The 21,154-nt window shown below is 46.0% G+C and overlaps 1 protein-coding gene across 1 annotated transcript in view; it reads left to right on the plus strand.

The window, feature by feature from the left end:
- Positions 1 to 21,154, plus strand: part of SHC3 (SHC adaptor protein 3) — a 507,698-nt gene that overhangs the window by 238,394 nt on the left and 248,150 nt on the right. The window contains exon 3 of the mRNA XM_069625657.1: positions 14,240 to 14,303. Within this exon, the coding sequence (XP_069481758.1) occupies positions 14,240 to 14,303 (64 nt within the window). The remainder of the gene's footprint in view (positions 1 to 14,239; positions 14,304 to 21,154) is intronic.

Genomic DNA, 21,154 nt, shown 5'->3' on the forward strand with positions numbered 1-21,154 from the left:
TCCTCTTGAGTCTCTGGGCATAGTCTGCATGTTTTTATGGTGGATTTTGACCGGATGGCTTTGATTTCCTGAGTTAGCATGAGATTAAGTCTCAATTTCATGAAGTTCTTCTGTAGCCTTTTGTCAGGGAATTTGATACAGTAATTCAAAGGTCTGTTCAGCTTGTTAGTAGTTGGCGGCAAGTGAGCAAGTAATTTATTTGCCGTCGCTGCCTCGCATGTTTGAATCCAGTCCTCCTGGGCTATTTTTCTCTTTAGGTTGGCAGGATTGTGGATTAGGTCTTCTGATGTACGAGCCAAATCAGCCAGATTTTTCTGTAATTCTTGCTCCCATTTCTTCAGAGCGATGCAATGGCCTTGGGTAAGTTCCTTCTGAATTGCTTTGAATAAAGGTAAAGCATCTGGAGAAATGATTTTACACAGAAGTCTCATTTGGCTTTGCTTGACTGACGCTTTCATCGATAGGAGGCCCAATTCCCGCCTGCTAGCTGAGATAGATGTTGATTTTGGAAGGCCCAGTACTGCTTTCCACAAAAAGCCCTCCAATTTCGGCCATATCGAGTCTTGGATGTTTAGTGCTGCATCCATTGCGTAGATCATTGATGGGACCACCTTTTGTTTATAGAATTGTATCGCTGGTAGGAGGGAAAATTTTCCGTATTTCCGATCAACAAGTTTGGTCTGAGTGGTTAATGATTTTATTTTCAGCCACAAAGCCAAATGTGTGGCTTTTTCTGACCGCGTTGCGTCGAACATTATTCCTAAGTATTTTATACTAGCAACTGTTTCGATCTTCTTGTTCTTCAGGAACCAGCGATCGTTGCTACCTGTAGATGGACAAGTTTTCCCCATGATCAGAATCTTAGATTTGGCGGTGTTTATTTCCAAATCGTTCTCCTCAACGTATTTGGCCAGGTTGTTAAGTTGGCGCTGAAGCCCAATTTGTGTCTGATCCATAAGGATTAGGTCATCCGCGTAGAGTAGTCTAGATATTGCGGTGTTTCCTACTTTTGGTGGAAAGACTCTTAACGCCGTTTGGGTGTGTTGGTAGTCACCCAGAAATGCTATAAAGAGGGCTGGGGCAAGCGGACATCCCTGCTTCACGCCTCGTTCCGATGGAAATTGCGCTGACATCAGGCCTTGTTTGTTGAGGCGAACTCTCAGCTTTGTGTCCGTATGGAGAGCGATCATCGTCCTAGGATTTCTCCCGGGCAATTCCAGTTCGATAATTTTGACCAGAGCTTCCGTCGCCCAATTCTATCGAAAGCCTGCGTCAGATCAACGAATGCTATGAATACTTTCGGTGCACCATTCTTCACATTTTCTTTTATGATATTTAGTATCATAATGTTTATACTTGTACTCGCGTTTTTCACAAAGCCTGTTTGAAGTTCGTCAAGGCATGGTGCGGTTCTTGCCCACCCGTGAAAGCGCGAGAGGAGAAGAGTTGCGAAGATCTTGCCCATGATGTCTAGCAGGGCTATAGGCCTATAATTCGCTGGATTGTCTCTACTTCCCTTTTTAAAGATGGGCACTATCAGTGCTTCTGTCCATGTTCTGGGGATCTGCTTCTTTACCTGGCATTCATTGAAGATTTTGGATATTAAAAAGGACCATTCTTTGGGATGTTGCTTTAAGTCCATGTTTGTTAAGCCATCGGGGCCCGGTGCATTATACATTACATCCTAATACATTATAAAAACACACAAAACCAACTATTTCATTAAATAGGGATACAATACACTTTATAGTAAATTACTTCAAAACATACACCCACAATGACTAAAGTAACTAGCTCACAACATCTACTTTTACTAACATTGTCAGACCACATTTCACACCAAACAACTAACATTCACAACTCAAGTACAAACAAACACACATACAACACAGGCATGCCTAATGTACGGATTTGTCCCGGAGCATCCAGGGTTTCATGCTCTTATCCTTTGGGATTGTCAGGGCTGTAAAATGCAGCAGCTGCCTGCCTTCTGCAGTAGACGATGATTTTGAGAGACAGGGTGCGCTATGCTGCTACTCAGGCAACAAACTCCACAGGCCTCCCACTGGGGCATTTAAACAATTAGCACCTCTTTGTAAATGGCCACTGGTGAGAACTGAGGGGAACATTAGCTAATTTGCATCAGAAAGACAAAATAAAGATCTAGATAAATAGCACAGTTTTTGCCTTATTTCAAGACAAAATGAAATCTGTCTCTTATTTCCATTATGTATTCTTATTTTGACGCACACAAAGGAGGGGTTGCATTGATGCAGAATTTAATATTTTCTTCACATTACATATAAGTAATCAGGATGCCCAGTCTAGCAAATAAGCAGGCAAAGCTATCACAGTATCTTTGGTTGTGAGGCTTCAAGTGTTGAGAGCACATTTTCAAAACATAAAGGTCATTTTTTTAAGCTTGCGTTACTTTTTGTGAACTTGTGTTCCTCTAGTCAAGGGGGGAGAAGGGGGAGAGAAAGCTACAATTAAACCGTTTTTCCTAAACAAATGTCTATGAGGATTTATATATATGTTGCACTGTTTTATTAGGATTCCCCCACTGCTCAAGTCATTTTTGTAGTACGGAGCATGTTTTAAAGCCAAACTTTAACACATACATCTACTAGCTATGTCCGAATAGATATGCGTTTAAGTGCTTAAGTTGTAGACTAGTCTCAAATTAGCTGAAGTGTGTGATCCTAGGCAAATAATTTATCTCACTCTGCCTTTTCAACAGATTTTTAATGAATGAAAACTATGCAAGTCCTGTCTTTTGCTATGAATAGATAATAATTTTTATAATTAAACAGATGACATCTGAGCAGTTGTTTTTAATTATTAACTCAACCGTAAAATTAAAATGTTGCCAGATGGAAAGAAATTGGAAAGGTTGATATTAAGCTGCAATTGCTGCGTTATTTTTGGAGATTGCTACTACTAAATATTAATTTGTCATATGTGTGTGTGTTTACATATATGTGCTCCCTTTTAAGTTTTGGCTATTAGGTGGTCCTTAAAGTGCTATCTATAAAGCCAAAATGATTGCCATTAAATTTAGAGCTTTAACATGAGAGCTTGAAATAGGGGCTTTGTATGCGGGTTTGTTATAATGATTTTCAATGCAGGTTGGCATAGGAGGATGGATACATGGTAGTTTGACTATGTGTCCAACCCATTTAACGTCCATTGCTAAGTGAAATATCTAAGAATTTCCTCCCATTCATTTTCCTTCCAGCCACACCTCCTTTTGAACTCTTTCGCTCAATGTCTACTGTGTGGTGGATTTGTCAGCAATTGTTACTTCCAAAATGGCGGCGGTCAACTATTAATGTTATTTTAAAGTTGTTTGACTTGATTGATGCTTGATGCTTTTAAAAATATTTACTGCATCTGTTAGGTTTTGTTTCACATGTAAATGTATTTGGTTTTTCCAAATAAAGAAATTTTGTTAAAGATACGTGTTTTATAAAATGGCTGTCAAATTGTCCATATACTGATTTGTGGGTGGTGTTCGAGTGTCTCCTGATGTAAACATGACCTGATTGGCTCTGCAGATAATGATGTCAGGAGGATGCCATTGGTTCTGCAATCTGTGTTTCTGTACGGAGGGCAGCCATTTTCTTTCAGCATTCCAAAACACTTGCCGTGCTGTGATCGAGGATGGAATTCTGAAGAAATTATCTTTCTTCCCTGCGTCTCCCCCTCTCCTTCTCTCCCTGCCTCTGCTCTCATCCCCTCCCTCCCGTGATGTTACACTGGTTACAGATTCGTAGGTTCAACCTGGTGAAGTTAACAGCCGAGCAGTGGCAGCAGTGTTCAGGGAGGCTTGAGCTGTCTGCACACTTCATCTGCCCTGCCCTCCAGTCGCAGACGGGAACCCGCTCTCCACACATTAAGGTCACGAAAGGGCAGAGTTTCATAAAGCATATGGCATTGCTGAAAGTAACACACGCTTTAAATGTGTAATCAAGCTTCCGTGGATGAGGACATTGAATTCGCAGCCCTGAGAATTGCAGTCAGTGTGACCCCAGCACGTGTTATTGTATTTGTATTGTATTGTATTTATTAGGCTTATATAGCGCTTTAGACCAAAGCGCTGCACATATAACAACAACAGGATACATTTAACATAATAATAACAGTAACAATAGAAGCAAATTACAAACTTGAATCAGTCAACAAAACAGTATGTAGAGCAATTAGATAGAGGGAAGGGGGGAGAAGTGGAGTAGATCTAGGTGGAAGAGGGAGGGAGGAGGGAAAGGAAGGGGTGATGATGGGGTGGGGGAAATGAAGGGAGAGGCTTAAGGAGGGAAGAGGGAAGGGTGGGAGAGGGGGAGCAAGAAAAAAAAGGGGGAGGGGTATCATGGCAGGGAATGGAGAAGGAGAGATTTAAGGGATGTGCGGAAAGAGCAAAAGGTAGGAATGGAGCAGATTGAGAGAGGTAAGGAGTTCCAGTGGAGAGGGGCCAGGAGTTGGAAGGAGCGGAATTGGGAGGAGGCACAAGGGGAGGGAGGAACAGTGAGGAGGAAGTGGTCAGCGGAACGAAGGGAACGAGAGGGAGCGTAGAAAGAGAGAAGGAAAGAGAGATAAGGCGGAGCAAGATCGTGGATAGATTTAAAGACTAGGCAGAGAAAATTAAATTTAAGCTGAGAGTGAAATGGGAGCCAGCCAATGGAGGATAGGGAAGCAGTGATGGAGTCTCGTGGGCAGAGGAGACAGAGGGTACGGATGGCAGAGTGATAGATAGATTTGAAGGGGGCAAGATGTGAAGCAGGTAGACCAAAAAGAAAGGAGGAGCAGTAGAAGAGGCGAGAGAAGATAAGGGAGGAGATTAAAAGTTTAGTAGCATGGAATGTAAGGGAGGAGCGGACTTTGCAAATATTATAGAGGTGGTAGCGACAGGTGCGAGAGGTGAGTGAGATGTGGTGGGAAAAAGTGAGAGAAGAGTCGAAGTGAAAGCCTAAGTTGCGAGCGTGGGTGAGAAAGTAAGATTAGAGGGAGGAAAATGGATGAAAGGAGGAGAAGGAGAGGGGGGAAGGGAGTTGGAAGGGAAGAAAACTACTTCAGTTTTGTCAGAGTTAAGGGAAAGAAAGCGAGAAGACATCCAGTTTTTAATAGCAGTAAGACAGGAGGAAAGTTTAAGGTGGAGATCAGGAGAGAAGGAAGAGAAGGAAAGAAAGAGCTCTGTGTCGTGGCTTCAACACGGGGAGAGCGGCAGTTTAATGATATTAAACATTAACAGCCTGTTAATAATGAAAGCGGACAGCTCCTCTCAACGTGCCTGGGGTTGGTCTCACTGGCATATCCAGACGCCACACCAGTTATGTCCAGTGCTTCAGTCCTCAATAATGACGCCCCCGTCTCCAGGCATTAAGGTCACAAAAGTGTGGGAAAATAAGTCTGCAGTATCGCCACATGAATCGAGTCTTCCTCGTTTATTCGCGCCGGGTAATGAATGGACGAGATAGCGAGTCAAGTGGGATACTAACAAGGGGGGGCTTTCCTGTGGATACACACTCTAAATGTCCTCGCCATTAACTATTTAGAAACAAAACAAACAGAACAGAGGTTCTTCTGGTTTGCATTATCCCTTCAGGTCTCACACCTGCCACATACCCTCTTTTATCACAAGCTTTTCCGTACCATCCTCCTTTCTGCCCGCACCATATGCCAAGAAGCCACCAAAGCGGCAGAGAATACGCTTTACAAGACCACTTTACAAATCATTGAGGACATTACTTTCAATCAAGTTACTACTGTTTGATGTATTACTGACTAACAATGAATGATGTTTAATTTTGGAGAGAAATCTGCTGATAGTGAACACAAAATCTCTAACACTGGGCTGTCCAAAAACACAAGAATTTGCTGCAGTTCAATAAGCAGTGTACGCCGACAACACTCCACTACATTTACACCCATGCAAGGAAGGAGTGATTCAGGGCAACTTCACTGAATGCTTTCTCTACATCCGCATGAGGGATAAGGGATAAGGGATAAGATCTATCTGAGCAGCTCCTACTCTTACACTGAATGACAAACACTCAGGCGTGATTTTTGACTTGGCATTCAGCTTCTTGCTTTTAAAATTGCACATTTTCAGGCTGATCTACTTCATACAATTCTGCCTCACCTACTAATAGTGCAAATGGCACCCAATGGCTCTGGGTTTCCATGGGAGGTGTGATGGGGTGGGCAAGGGTGGAGTGGAGTCATGGCAGGCAAAGGACAGGCTTGTAAACAGTGTAAAATCCAGGGGACTAAAATAACTCTAAGTTTTAGAAAGATTAATTAAAACGTGTAAAAATGACATTATAAACTAACCCAATAAAGATGACCAAAAGCTAAAAAAAAACGCTGGATTCTAGCTTTATTTGCAGGCATCCTGAATGGAAGCCTGCAGTTACAAACCTGGAGATTAGTGTGCACCTACATACAAACAAAATGCACCTGGGAAGAAACCGAGTGCATGCACAGGAGTTTGATCATTGATTGTGTCAAGCAGCCTGCAGCTTTTTGCATCCATTCCGTTATAATCACCCACCATTCAGAGCGTATCCACTGGCCTGCCAAGTCTGCAGTCCTCTAAGGTTAATTGCATTTAATGTTCTTAAATTCAAAAGAAAGAAAACAGGCATCGTCAATGCCAGGTGTTTTGGCTTGTTTGTGCTTGCCCCCAACTTGACACTCTTTTGTACTTACCCGCAACCCACACCCTCTTTTGTGCTCCACTAGCACCCCAAACATCTTCTGCCTCCCCAACCTCACGGCTTTCTTTTGTGGTCTGCCAATCCTTTTCTGTGCTCCCACCACCACTCAAACCCTTTTTTGTGCTCCCACAGCCCGATTCTCATTTGTGCTCCCCCACCACACTGAGACTATTTTGTGCTCACTCCACCACCTTGGCCCTCTTATGCTTACTCCTACCCTCTGTTTTGCACCTCCCAGCGCCTTGACCTTTGTTTATGATCCCGCAGCACGCTGACCCTCTTGTGCTCCAACCACCTCAGTTTTGCCACTCCCACCCACCCCCAACCACCTCTCTGGCCCCACCACTCACGACCTCTCTGCCTCCCCTTACCCTCCCCCTACCCTTTCTGCCTCCACCTACCACCCTCCTCTACACTCACCCACCCCTTGCCACCTCTCTGCAACCAACCCTCACCTCCCCGCTGTCCACACTCTACCTCACCCCTCTCTGCCCACACTCTACATCACCCTTCTCTGCTCACAACCAAGCTCTCTCCCACCAACCCTCCTTATATCAACCCTGCCTAACCTCCACTAACCCTAGCTTACAGATGCCTAACTTCTCCATCACTGCCTCCTGCCCAATGTCACCCTGCTCCCTGCACCGTAGCTCACCCCTGCGAACCACTCCAGCGAACCCCTAAAATATCCATACTTACTTTAACACGTTCACACATGACTGCAAGTGAGTGTTTGCTGGCACATAACATTAGGAATACAAAAATGGTTAACTGGCTTTGATATAACACAGTGAACAGAAGTCTTTCTGCTAAATATATAACTAATTTTGTGTACCTGCAAACAGTAACTTGCATGTTTTGAATGAAGGCATAATTAGAGCCCAAGTATTTACTGCATTCTTAAGTGTTAATGGAAAATGGAACATATAACTTCAAATGCCAAGATTGTTGGCTTTGCCAATGCTTGTTTGATCTCGGGTGTGTCGAGGGCCGAGTTTATAGTACTTCTGTGTGCTGCGAGGTATGCGCACACTGCAGGCCACAGAAATCTGAGGGTTTGTGATTTTCAAATGTAGGGAGGACTGGTACAAAATCACTTTCCACACAGCACACAAAATGCTATTAACACACTATCAATAATCCAAGACAAGAGGGCGAGTTAAGATTTCACCAGTGTTTGTTGCCTAGGGATCTAGGCCCAAATGAAGGACGCACACACGGAGAGATAGGAGGAACTTCTTTATTCTTTCACAACTAAAAGGAAGTGGCATTCGCAGCGCACGTGCCCCATAACCCCCTTGCACAGTCAGACTCCGCCTTTCCAACGGAGGGGGCTCCCGAGCGTTAACCCCTTGAGTCCCGGGTAACACTACCCCCGGACAATATGTCCAAACATCAACTTGACACCCTGTGTCTCAACACATAACTTAACACTCCTCAACAAGTCTCATCGGCTTCTTTATGAGCCGTCTCGGCCTCTCACCTCGAGTCCCCAGATCGGGCTCCTCTTCAATTACTTCACTCGGGGCCACATCCCGGGGGTCCCCTTCCGGGGGAAACCACTCATCATCCCTCTGCATTAGTGGTTCCGGTGAGAGTGCCCTTTGAGCTCCTTCCGTGGGCTCTCTCCTTGCATATGGCCTGAACTGTTGACAGTTTCTGGTGACGGTCCTGTTCTCATCTTCCGCCGTCACCATCGTGCCTTTCATGGCAACAATCCTCAGGGGGCTTGGAGCAAACCTCGGGTCTGTCTTCCTGCTTGCCGGCTGCTGTACCAGGACTTCATCTCCCACCTGGAGCCCCGGCAGTACCGCTCCTCTTCGAGCATCGGTGCGACGCCTCGCATTCTCTTTTGCCACCGCATCTCTCTGGAGGAGATCTTGGTCGGCCGGCTCAGCCTGCACCGTACTCCTCGGGATGCGAGTTCGCACTTCATATCTAAACATGAGCTCAGCAGGCGTCTTGTTTGTGACCTCATGGGGAGTGTTTCTGTAGTCTCTTAACAGGCGGCATAGGGCTTGGTGTGTATCAACGGCGTCCAGCCGTGCCCTCTGAATGGCCTTCTTAATCGATGCCATAAATCGCTCCGCCATTCCATTCGCCTGGGGGTGGCGTGGTGTGATCTTCATGTGCCTGAACCCCAGGTGCTCTGCCAGTGTCCCAAATTCGTGCCCACAGAACGGTGGTCCGTTGTCGGACTTGACCCACTTGGGGATCCCCCACTCACTGAAGACCTCTTCTATCGTTGCCGCAACTTGAGAGAACGCTGTGGAGCTGACTCTCTTGGCAATCGGAAATCTTGAGTGTTCATCCACGAAGAGCAGAATATAGTCGCCCGCTTCAGTGGGCCCGTAAAAATCCATGGCTACTCGTTCCCAAGGGTGCTCAGGTATTTGAGTGTGTTGGAGCGGGGGCGGATGTTCTGCAGGGGCTGTGCACTGACAGGCGTGGCAGTTCCTCACCCACTCGTCCACAGCTGCGTCCAGGAGGGGGAACCACACATGGCATCTGAGCTGCTTCTTTGTGTTCTCGGCTCCCCTGTGACCTTCATGAGCTATGCTAACCACCTCGCTCCTGAGTGTGGCAGGGATGACGATCCTACACCCTCTGAGCAGAATGTTATCGTCCTTTACCGCCAGTTCACCATGGACCCTGGCTAGCCGTTCGATTTCTTGCTTGTTCACCCCCGGGTGAGCTAGAGTGGCTCTGTGGTGATCTTTCCACTTGTTGGCGGTCGTGAGGCTGATCGCCAGGGCTGTCGTCGGATCGGCTGCCGACGCGGCCGCTACCCTTTCGAGTGACAGTGCCGGGGGCAGCGCCTGAGCCGCCACATATTGCACATACGCAACGTCCCCCTTCCGTGCCAGCGGGGCCCCTACTGGGTGTCGGGAGAGGTAGTCGGCGGGGTTAAGGTCGCCCCCCGGGCGATGTACGATATCGTAATCGTATTCCTGGAGGCGGATGCCCCACCTTTCAATCCTCGGTGGCATCTTGGTATGCGGGTTCCCAAACAATGAGAGAAGCGCCTGATGATCGGTGATCAGCGTAAACTTCTTTCCGATTATAAAGTTATGAAAATGCTCACACGCCCAGACCGCTGCCAAGCTCTCCTTCTCGGCCTGGGAGTAGGCTAGTTCAGGCGTTGATAGCGCTCGGCTCGCGTATGCAATCACGTGTCTGGGGTTAACATCTGCGCCACTGGTTTGGGCCAGAATGGCGCCGAGGCCTACTGGGCTGGCATCGACTACCACCTCGGTGTGCCACTGTGGGTTGAAATATGCGAGGCGATGGGCCTCGGCGAGAGCTTGCTTGATGTCCGCAAAAGCCTGTTGACAGGCCTGTGTCCATTCAAACGGCGACTCCTTCTGTAGCAGTTTCCTCAGTGGGTCTGTGATGGAGGCATAGTGGGGGATGTACCTTGCGCAGTATCCTGCCATGCCAAGGAACGAACGGACATCCGCCACTTGTCGGGGCTCGGCGAGGTTGGTGATCGTCTCGACCTTCTCGGGGTCAGGCAGCATGCCGTCCTTGGAGAAGATATGTCCAAAGAACTTGAGTTTTGTTTTGCCGAACCGGCATTTCGATATGTTGAGCGTGAGGCCGGCACCCTGAAGGGCCTCGCAGGTGTCGTGTAGAGCCCTGTCATGGGATTCCTTGGACGATCCAAAGACGAGAATATCGTCACTGTAATTGAGGGCCCCTTTGATAGGTCGGATGATCTGGCGTATAGTTTCCTGGAAGATCTCAGCGGCAGATGAGATTCCAAAGTTCAGCCTCCGGTATCTAAAGAGTCCATCGTGTGTCGCAAACGTGGTTATGGGCCGGGAGTCAGGGTGGAGCTCCAGCTGATGGTATCCCTGATTTAAGTCCAGTTTAGAGAACATTTGGGCACTGTTCAGCATCACAATCATGTCCTCAATACATGGTCCCGGGTGTCGTTCCCGTTGGATCGCCGTGTTGGCCACCCGCATGTCCACGCACAAACGGATCTTGCCCCCTTCCTTGGGTACCACCACAAGGGGGGACACCCACGGCGTCGGACCCGTCGCCGGCTCAATGATGTCGTCGCGGAGCAGTTGCTGGAGCGCCTCCGAAACTGTCTCCTGAAGGTGGAATCCGACCCTTCTGGGATGCTGCGGCACTGGACGCACGTTGGGGTCAATATGGAGCCGGATTGGGGGTCCCCGTAGTTTTCCTAGCCCCACGCAGAGCTTGGGGAAGGCCCCCGCGATGTCTTCTTGTGAGACGAGCGATTGAGTTTGATGGTAGGCAATCACATCTTCCGTGTACCCCTGGCCGGGTTTGGCCGCTGCGGCAGTGATCACGTCACCCACATTCACGTGAATTTCAATCAGTCCGAGGTGCGACGCCGTGAGGTAGCTAAGGAGGCATCGGCTTTTGGCGAGGGACCGTATCACGTGAATGGTCGCATCAACTTGCCGCCCATTCAGGAGAAGGCACTGGGTGAATTGACCCAACGTTTGGAGCGGGGTGGCGGCACCCCACTGGAAAATTCTGGAGCGAGACGGACTGAGCTGTGGCGGGCATGGTATCCTGACGTAGTCTTGTTCGCCCATGATGTTCACTGTGGCCCCAGAGTCAATCATAAACTGAAATTGGCAGTTCGCCATCTTGAGCGGGATCTGCGGGGCCTCCCTGGCCTCTTTGTTGTCGAGGATAAGGTTTACGAACTCATCCTGGTCGTAGTGGTCCTGCGGCGCATAGTAGGCCGCCGCCTGGTCGTCATGGCAGAGGGTTTCCGGCCTGTATTCTGCAGGCGGGTTGTCGTATTCATCCGTGAAATGTCTGGGCTGTTCGGCCTGGTCATACGGAGGGGCATATCCTGCCGCTAGGTATTCGTCCATCGCACGAACGTAACGCCTCTGGCCGAGGCCCTGTTGATATGGTCTCGGCTGGCTGTATTGCAGGGGTTGCGGGCGGAACGGCATTCTGGGGGCCGCCTGGGGCCGCATCGGTGGAAATGGGACGCCCTCCCTGCAGACGGAGTGAAAGTGTCCTTCTCTTCCGCAGTTGGTACATCGCTGGGACAGGGCTGGACAGGACCCTGAGTGGGGGAAAGACATCCCGCAGCGGTAGCACTGTCTTTGCAGCCGCGGGGTTGACATCGGCGGGGCAGTGGATGGTCCATACGGCTGGGGGCCTTGACGGGGGGGCAGTATGGCGGCCACAAATTCCCCTGAGCCCACCTTCGCGTTGTTGGAGTGACCCATGGCCGAGGCCTGCGCATCCACCCTCTCGTGGATGCGGGCGAGTTCACTGACCTCGGGCATGGTGAGCGGTTTCTTGAGGAGCTGTTTCTTGAGTGCAGGGGAGAGGCACCCTTCGATCACCCTCAGCCGGATAGCTTCTTCTAACGAGAACGCATCAAATTGGCAGTTCGCCCCTTTCACCCGTAGACGTGTGATGAATTCGTCGACGGTCTCTTGCGGGAGTTGGGTGCATTGATTGAACAAGTATCTTTCATAGTCCCGATTGACTTCGATAATAAGCAGTTTGTCCAGCGCGCCGATCAGCTTGGGAAAAGTGTCCTGGTCTGCGGGTGGAATGGCCTTAACGACCGTTTTTATTTCTCCCCCTACCAGGTTAAGGAAAATGTCCCTCATATTGGGGGAGTCCCCGTCGCCGGATCCTCTCACAAAGTGTCGAAAATCGTCCATCCAGTCGGTCCATCTGGGGCCTTTGGTGGCCTGCGGAGTCATAGTGAACGGCGGGGGCAGTCGTAGTTGAATCGACTTCGCCGCCCGCGGCAGTTGAGGCGAGCCTTGGCTGGACCCCGGGTTGGAGGTGCTCATGGCCCCTGGGAGAGAAGGCCCGTCCTTGCGCGGGCGGGGTCGCCGTCGCGGAGGTCCGACGGAGGAGGTCCGACAAGGCGGATTCGGCGGAGTGCCGTGCTGCGCGGAGGTGGAGCAGGAGGAGGAGGCTCGCTGGATCGGCCACCACAGGCGGACTGCCGTCGGAGGAGGACTCCGGTGCGCGGGAGAGATCCTCGTCGCCAAATGTTGCCTAGGGATCTAGGCCCAAATGAAGGACGCACACACGGAGAGATAGGAGGAACTTCTTTATTCTTTCACAACTAAAAGGAAGTGGCATTCGCAGCGCACGTGCCCCATAACCCCCTTGCACAGTCAGACTCCGCCTTTCCAACGGAGGGGGCTCCCGAGCGTTAACCCCTTGAGTCCCGGGTAACAGTGTTAGTTTTATAATTTTGATTTTAATTTTATGTTTAGAGTTTAATGATATGTTACATAATGACATGCCCAACGTTTATTGATGTGATCTTTTTATAGATATTCCTACTGTTTGTTTCAAAGTCAATGGATGAGGCCAGGGCGTGGGCGGGAAGGCCCTCATCTCACCCATTTGTTAGAGGAGGCAGGTCCTGGGCTTCAGCAATATCCCCAGAGCTCTGACAGATGTCATGGCCACGGGCAGCACCTATTCCTGGATAGACAAGAACGCATCGTCAACAGAGGTCAACATTCCCCACCAAAATGACATAGTTGTTTAATTTGGTATTTAAATAAAGGCTTCCCTTTTACCTGCAGCTGATGGCTTTTGATAAACCACCTTACCTGAAGCACTTGTTTCCAACTATGCGCCCGCTACATGATAAAGGTTACATGTTAAAGTTTGTGCGACTTGCTTCAGATTTCAGCTGTCAAATCTGTAAGCATGTGTAGGTGTCGGCGAGGACATGTCAGATGTCTTGGGTGTCATTTTCAAATGGGTGGAGTGGAAAATTAAAGCATCCACACTTTTATGCTTCCGTCCTCAGCGCCAGTTTGTGTGCCGTTTGAGGGCGTAGGAGGGCAGCAAAGCAGGGTTTGCATCTCTGCTTTGCTTTTCTCCTCTGTCTTCGAAGAGTACCCAGCTTTTCACCTGGATGAGATTGCAATGAAGGTGTAACACCAAAGGATTCATAAGGAACTCGCCTTTGTTCTGCACCCGCTAATCCATTACAAACCGCTGCCTGCAAAGCATAATTTGCAGGCAGTATTTTTTTCCCCCAAAGTGGAAAGTAAAAGTGGACATCAAAGGTGATTTCCCCTTCATTTACTCTTCACAATTACACTCTGCTTTCTTTGTGAGTGTTCAAAATTGCATGCAGAGGACCATCAACACGTAAGTGCTGACGTTGGTGTTCCAGGGCATGCAATTAGCATATGCTGTAAAATGGCCGACAGCTATGTGTAGGTCGAGATGCTAATTCTTCTTCTGTATTTTGAAAGGAAATAAAGCAAAACCGTGATGGCTCAGTTATGTGGAGTTGACCAGTCATTTTCATGCTCCTGGACCTTGCATAAAAACAGAAGAGCAGCGTCAAAAGCAGCGGCTAAAAACTCTGAACGTATCAATCCATAAATAAGATTCTTTAGCCTGGAAAAAAGTAGCCTGTGTACTCTGTCGTTCTCACATGCACAGTTAATGTGATTTGGACCCATGTTGCTACTGAACGCAAAGAGCAGTTTTAAGTGCCCTTAATGTGTTGTATTTTCCTTCAGGGAAGCAATCAGCCGCGTTTGTGAAGCCGTGCCTGGTGCCAAAGGAGCCTTCAAGAAACGAAAGGTACCTTTTGTTGTTCTTGCACTTATTGCTCCCCCCCCCGCCCCCTCCTCTTTGGCTTCACAGGTGCCACCTCAGCACGTGGACATAAGTCTGCCAAAATGTGATGGATTGGCAATCTGACAAAGGCTTTCACTTCCGGCAGCTCTGGTGCTGACTTGGAGGGCCTCATCATAAGTCGGCACAGCCGGTTGCAGCTGCAGTACCGATTAACACTGCAATCACGACGCTTCCATAGGCTGGGTAACTCTCATGTTACATCATGTGGAATGGACAGGCTTCAATTTTACTGCATTGAATGTGATATGTGAAAAGGCAATGCCTTATTGTTTTGTACTGATTGTTTCATCAAATAGTAGTATGTGCTCTTTGCGGCTCCAAGAGCAGTATTGATGAAAGGAATAAGATGGATTTCAAAAGAAATATGGATTATTATTTGAATGTTTTTTTCATCATTTAAAGTGCAGACCTAGCTCGAGCGCAGCAGATCGCTGTACAGCGTGTGGGTAGCCAGCATTTGGGCTGCCGTCTTTTAGCAGTAGCACCGTACTGTGAGGTCTGTGCGTCGGTATGTCAGGTGTTGTTGAAAAGAGCCATGTCTTGAGAGATTTGTGAAATTGGAGAATTGGTTTTATTTATTTATTTATTTGTTTGTTTGTTTGTTTGTTTGTTTGTACAATTTACACAATAACAATAAGCAGTCCATAAAAGCAAATGACCAAATAACCAAAGCAAAGTAACAACATGCAGAATGCAATATTCATATTTACAAATAAAGAACTAGTACAACTTCAGAAATTCATCCCAAATCTTTGCATGTATTGACAATTTCCCTTGTCTCTTATAAATCATTCTTTCCATATTTGCAAGACTAGACATCCCTTCAATCCAATCCGTAACAGTAGGCGCAATCCGAGATTTCCAGCCCCTCAATGCCATCTTCTTGCCCACACCTGCCCCTCAGAGCAAGATTTTTTTCTGAGAGACTGAAAGGTCCTCAAGCAACTCACCACCTCCCAAGACCATTGTTTTGAAATCTAATGGAATATTCAAATTCAGAACACGTAAACAGATGCAACATACGTCCTGCCAAAATCCGTGTACTCGTACACAGTCCCATAGTAAATGTTCCAAACTACCCAATCCATTCCCACAACACCAGCATTCATCTGTATCCACCATACCTCTCTTGAACAATCGTTCTGGACTCTAAAACACTCTGTTGAGGATCTTTATTTGTCTCGAGCGTTCCTCAAAATGTATAGAACAAAGCTTAACATTAGCACACATCTCCAGCTACATCTCAGGCGTAATCTCATACCCCAATCTCCTGCCCCAATCAGCTCTCAATTCAGAATTCTCCTTATATGCAGACACAATTTGATTGTATATCCTGCCAGCAATTGAACCACCACCCGGCTCCCTTTCCTTTAGAAAGAGATTCATCATTGCACCCCCTTGCTCTGCCACATCACTTATACAGCTTTTCAATTTTCTGAAATCATCAATTAGGAAATTTTCAATGTTAAATTTCGCACATAACTCTCTTTCTCCAATCCACTCACCATCTCTAATGACATCACCATTCCAGTATATACCACTAAGAAGCCATTCTGGCCAGAATAAAGTCTTACCCGCAACTGTAATCGCCGGATTCAGCCAAATGGAAGCATGAGTGGTTTTCGAAGCAACCAAGTCCAATAATTAATGTATATTGTTCCAAGTCTCTCTCAGAAAAACTGTCATAGGCATTTTCCTACACGTCTTGTTCGTAACCGTGAGAATCGCCCTAGGAGGCAATGGGCCCAACAAACTTGCCTCTGCAATAGCCCATTTATCTGGTGATTCCTTCAAAAAGGGTACAATAAAATGACTTGAGAAAGCCAAATGATAAGCTTTGAAATTTGGGACTCCTAGACCCCGTTTTTCCACATGTAACTGAAGTTTCCACAACTTTATCCGAGGCAGTTTATCATCCCAAAGAAAGGACTGAAGCAAACCATCAATTTTCTTCCAATAAAATTGGCTTATCTTCACCGGAAGCATACCGAGAATGTAATTAATTTTCAGAGCTGCATTCATTTTTAGAGCGTTCACCTTGCCCCAGAGAGATAAGCGAAGCAAAGACCACCTCTGAATGTTCATTTTTAAATCACTACATACCTCGTTCATATTTACTTCTGCTATTTCATTACCCAATGGGGTCAACCAAACACCCAGATATTTCAGTTTCCTGTTACACCACTGAAAACCCGTCCAGTCACCAAACTCTTATCACATAATCCAGTTACTGGTAACACCTCAGATTTAGACCAATTAAAAAGGTATCCAACTACACTATGAAACCTGTCCAATACACTCACATCATACCTCAAGGCGATTGCTAAAGGTTCAATGGCCAAAACAAATAATAGAGGAGACAGAGGACATCCCTGCCTAGTACCCCTCTGTAGTTCAAAAGTGTCTGACAGCTGGCCATTAGTTTTAACATTGGCCGTTGGACAAGCATATAACAGGGCAATACAGGAAATAAAGTCCTCTCCCAAGTTCATAGCACGTAAGACCGAAAAAGATACTTCCAATCAACCCGATCGAAAGCTTTTTCAGCATCCAAAGAGAACACGGCAAACATCATCTTCCAAGCTTTGGGCGTGAGTCATCATCATCAACAAATTCCTAATATTACTAGATGTTCTACAACCTTGAACAAAACCTGACTGATCACCTGCTTCATTAGTAAATGTTCCAAACGTATGGCCAACAACTTCGCCAATATTTTGTTGTCTGTATTCATTAAGATGATCGGTCGATAGTTAGATGCCAAGCTGCTGTCTTTACCTTTCTTAAGAAAAACAGATGTAGTGGCATGGTTGGTAGAAGCTGGAAGAAGACCCACCTCCCTAGATTCCGTATACATATCCCGCAAAAGCTCCACCGCCGAATCCAGTAAGATTTTATAAAATTCAGCAGGTAAACCATCCGGCCCAGGAGATTTCCCTGAGTTTAGCCTTCCAATTGCAAACTTCAACTCATCAACAGTCATACCTACATTCAGAATTGATTTTTCCAAAACATCAATTTTTGGAATCTCTAAACCATCCAGAAAAGTCTCACCAAGGCCACTGATACCCAATTCAATTTGATACAGTCTCATATAAAATTCCTTGAAAGCCACATTAATTTCCTTAGGGTCAAATGTCACCAAACCATTCGTCCCCCTGACAGAGGTTATGGCCCCTTCTGACTGCTGTTGTCGCAATCTATAGGCAAGCCAACGATCGCATTTTTCCCATATTCAAATTAAGAGCATTTTAGCCTGTACAAGTCCTTTTCAGATCTCACCTTCAAAATGTCATTCAATTTTCTCTGTAACTTTCTAAGCGCCGTCCTTTTTTCAGAATTAGTAGGGTCGCTTAACAAATCATTTGAAATCATCTTAATACGTTTATCCAAATCTAGATTTGTCCTCTCCAATTTTTTCCTCTTGCTACTAGACAATCCCAATATAAGACCCTGCATTGTACATTTAAAGGCCTCCCAGACTGTCTTAACACTAAGTCCATCTGTTCTATTTTCCGCAACAAAGTGTTCAGCCTCAGATCTAATTTTTTCCACTATTATCTCATCCTGTAGGATCGAGGTGTTCATTTCCAACAAAACGACCTGCGAGTATCAAACTCCAGATTCACACTCAAAAACACTGCTTCATGGTCCGTAACTGCAATACTACCAATCTTACAACCTGCTAGGTTCAAAGTCATTGACCCAACCGTGAGAAACATATCAATACGAGAATGTGTATCATTAGAGCTAGGAAAAGGTGTATTCTCTCAAATCTGAATTATGTAGTCTCCAACAATCTTTCAAATCAAATTCAGGTACAAGCGACCGAAAGGAACAAAACGTGGGGTCTCTTCTCTGATTCGTACGAGGTCCGCTACGATCCATGGTATGATCAATAGCTAGATTAAAATCTCCCCCCCAAATAATATTTGGGGAATCAAAATCTTGGAACAATTGAGCCGCTCTTCCAAAGAATGATCCATCATCTAATGAGGGATATAGACATTACAAAGAACAGTTCTAACCCCTTGAATATCTACCAAAAGTATAATGATCCTACCCTCATCATCTGTGCGCGATTGTACCACATTAATCGGGGCATTCTTTCGCACCAAAGCTGCCACCCCTCTGCTCTTAGATGTATAGCATGAGACATAAAAATCTCCCACCCACCGTTTACGCAATATATTAACTTCATCCTTTAGCAAATGTGTCTCTTGAAGGAAATCAACATCATTATGCATATCATTCAAACAATTGAAAATTGTCTGCCGTTTGACCAGGTTGTTAAGGCCATTCACATTCCATGAGGAGACAGACAGAAGGTCCCCCTTTCCAGAAGGCATAGCAAAGACTTGTGTAAGACAATAAAAGAACACCAGTTAAATAATTCTGCATGTACTCGAATAAAAAACCCTCCAACTCCCCCTAGAACAGAAGTATGAATCCAATGTCAACAAGAACTAAAAAACCCCAAAAAAACACCCGGTACCCGTCCCAATTACATATCAGAAAACAAATAAAGTATTCCCAACCACTAAGTTAAATACTAAATATGACTCTCAACAAGCCCCATAACAACATGATGATTTACCATACAGATGTACAGGTCATGAGTAGCACCGTTAGTCCGCCCTATACAGGAGCAGACCGCCAATGCAATGCAAATGTGCAAAATCACAAGATAATAGGGAATCCAATACAAATAAAAAAAACAACATAGTAAAATGTTACAGTTTATTCACGCCACAGCCCATCCAGTCCGGACAACAGACCGCCGACCTATCCCGGGAATCACATTCAACAGTCTATCGCCGGGACCGGGTAAGCCCTACCCGAAAGCCCCGGAATCCAAGTACCATCCCTCTATCGGCAGGCAGAAGACAATAGGCGACAAGACCCATAAACTCTGAACAGGCAAAAAGTCATATAAACGACTGTCATGGTAAAGACACAAAAGAGCAACCCACGTAAGTAAAGAGGGCGATAATATTGCAAACATATGTAGACCAATTCTCCCTAAAGTCCACACTCACAGATTTGTCATATCAGTGGAATATTAAATACAAACCGCTAAAGTAAAATCCTTAGACAAAAACAAAAAAAATGGTGTCAAAGAAAACAAATATATAAGTGCAGCATGTGAATATATTGAGAACCTGTTTGTATGAGAGAAAAAGTCATAACCAACAAAAATACAAATTAAGAAATGTGCACAATACAATAAGACCATTCAGGAATCATAAGGAATGAGTACTTGATGTTTTGCAATACCCTTTCAAACATCACACCTCCCTCCAATTTATGATATGAAAAGATCTATTTCCAATAAACAGTCAGGTGACATAACCTTTCATTAGTATACCAGCCAGATATGGAATATCAAGATGCCAAAATGTCACTTTCCTCCAATAGATTCCATTCCAAAGAGTACATAATGGTGCGTGTACTCTCCACTCATGTCATAAGGCACACTCGTTATCTCCATTAACCTTCAGAAGAAGGCTGCAGGTGAAGGAGATCACAGGAGCAATCAAAGGGCCGAACCTCAGCAGGTCCGGAGAATGGTGGCGGTATTCCGAGCCAACACCAGGATCGAGTTCCAGAGGGTGGGCGCATGACAAGAGTACGATTGTTTGTGGGTCCTCTCTTTGTTTGACGAGTTGTGATTCAATCTGTTTGATTGATTTGCTACGCGAGGAGTGTGTGCCACTAGATATGTGGAGTTTAGCCACAAGGTACGCGGCTGTACTACTTGTGACTGCTTTGTAGCTGCTTCTCTCTTATTTGTATTCTGTTTGTGAGTCTTGTTAGTGCTCTGAGGCCTTTGGTTGTGTGGCGCTCTATAAATAACAACTAGAATAGACAGATAGTTATATGATACGTGCAGTCTTGAAGCCAATGTAGTTCGCATAGGATGGGGGTAATCTGGTCAAATATCCGTGCTCCTGTAATAAGACGTGCTGCAGCATGGTGGGCTGCTTTTAGGGGAGCCAAGTGAGCAGCTCGGAGCCCTGTCAGGAGAGCTTTTCCCCCATCGATGTGCAAGACTATTCTGCGGCAGGATGAAGGGTTTGCATTTTCGAAGGGCAGAGATTCTGAGCCAGGCTATTTGGGGCTTCTTGGCTATGTGTTTCTGGAAGGACAGGCTGCTGTAAATGGTGAAGCCTAAGGATTTTGAGAGTTGTGGATCAAATCCTTGTATGCGCATATCATTGAGCCATTATTGGACAGGAGGACCGATGAGGACGAATTCAGTCTTGGGTGGGTTTAGTTTGAGGTAGGCAGTCAACATCCAGGACTGGATGATGGCTAGGTAATCACAGAGACAAATGATATCCTGCGCATTATTTACTCTCATTAATTAATTAATTCATTAATTAATTACTTTATTTATTAATGACTTTATTTATTCATATTGCACCGGTAGCACGCAAGTTTCGGGCGCAGATACATGAGCTCAAAGGACAGAAAAGAAAAAGCAGGACACAGAACACAAGATAGTAAAAAAGAGAATGAAGAGCTGAGAAGAAATAAGGTGGTGGGCTTGAAGGCTCTTGGCTTTACTTAAAGATGTGTGTTTTCAGTAATTTACGAAAATGTGGGTAGTTTTTATTTTTTATTTTTTATTGTTCAATCAAAATAAGATTTTTACAATACAGTTTCACCTTCACAGTTCTAGAAGCTGCAAACTTGAGATGTTCTTAAGATATTCGAGGCTATGGTACAAAACAAAACAAAACAACGCGAAATGGGTCAAATTTGTTGAGTCCAATTCTCATAGAGTCTAC

Source organism: Ambystoma mexicanum, chromosome 6p (assembly GCF_040938575.1).
Source record: "Ambystoma mexicanum isolate Mex_15411 chromosome 6p, UKY_AmexF1_1, whole genome shotgun sequence".
In the NCBI taxonomy this organism is placed as follows: Eukaryota; Metazoa; Chordata; class Amphibia; order Caudata; family Ambystomatidae; genus Ambystoma; species Ambystoma mexicanum.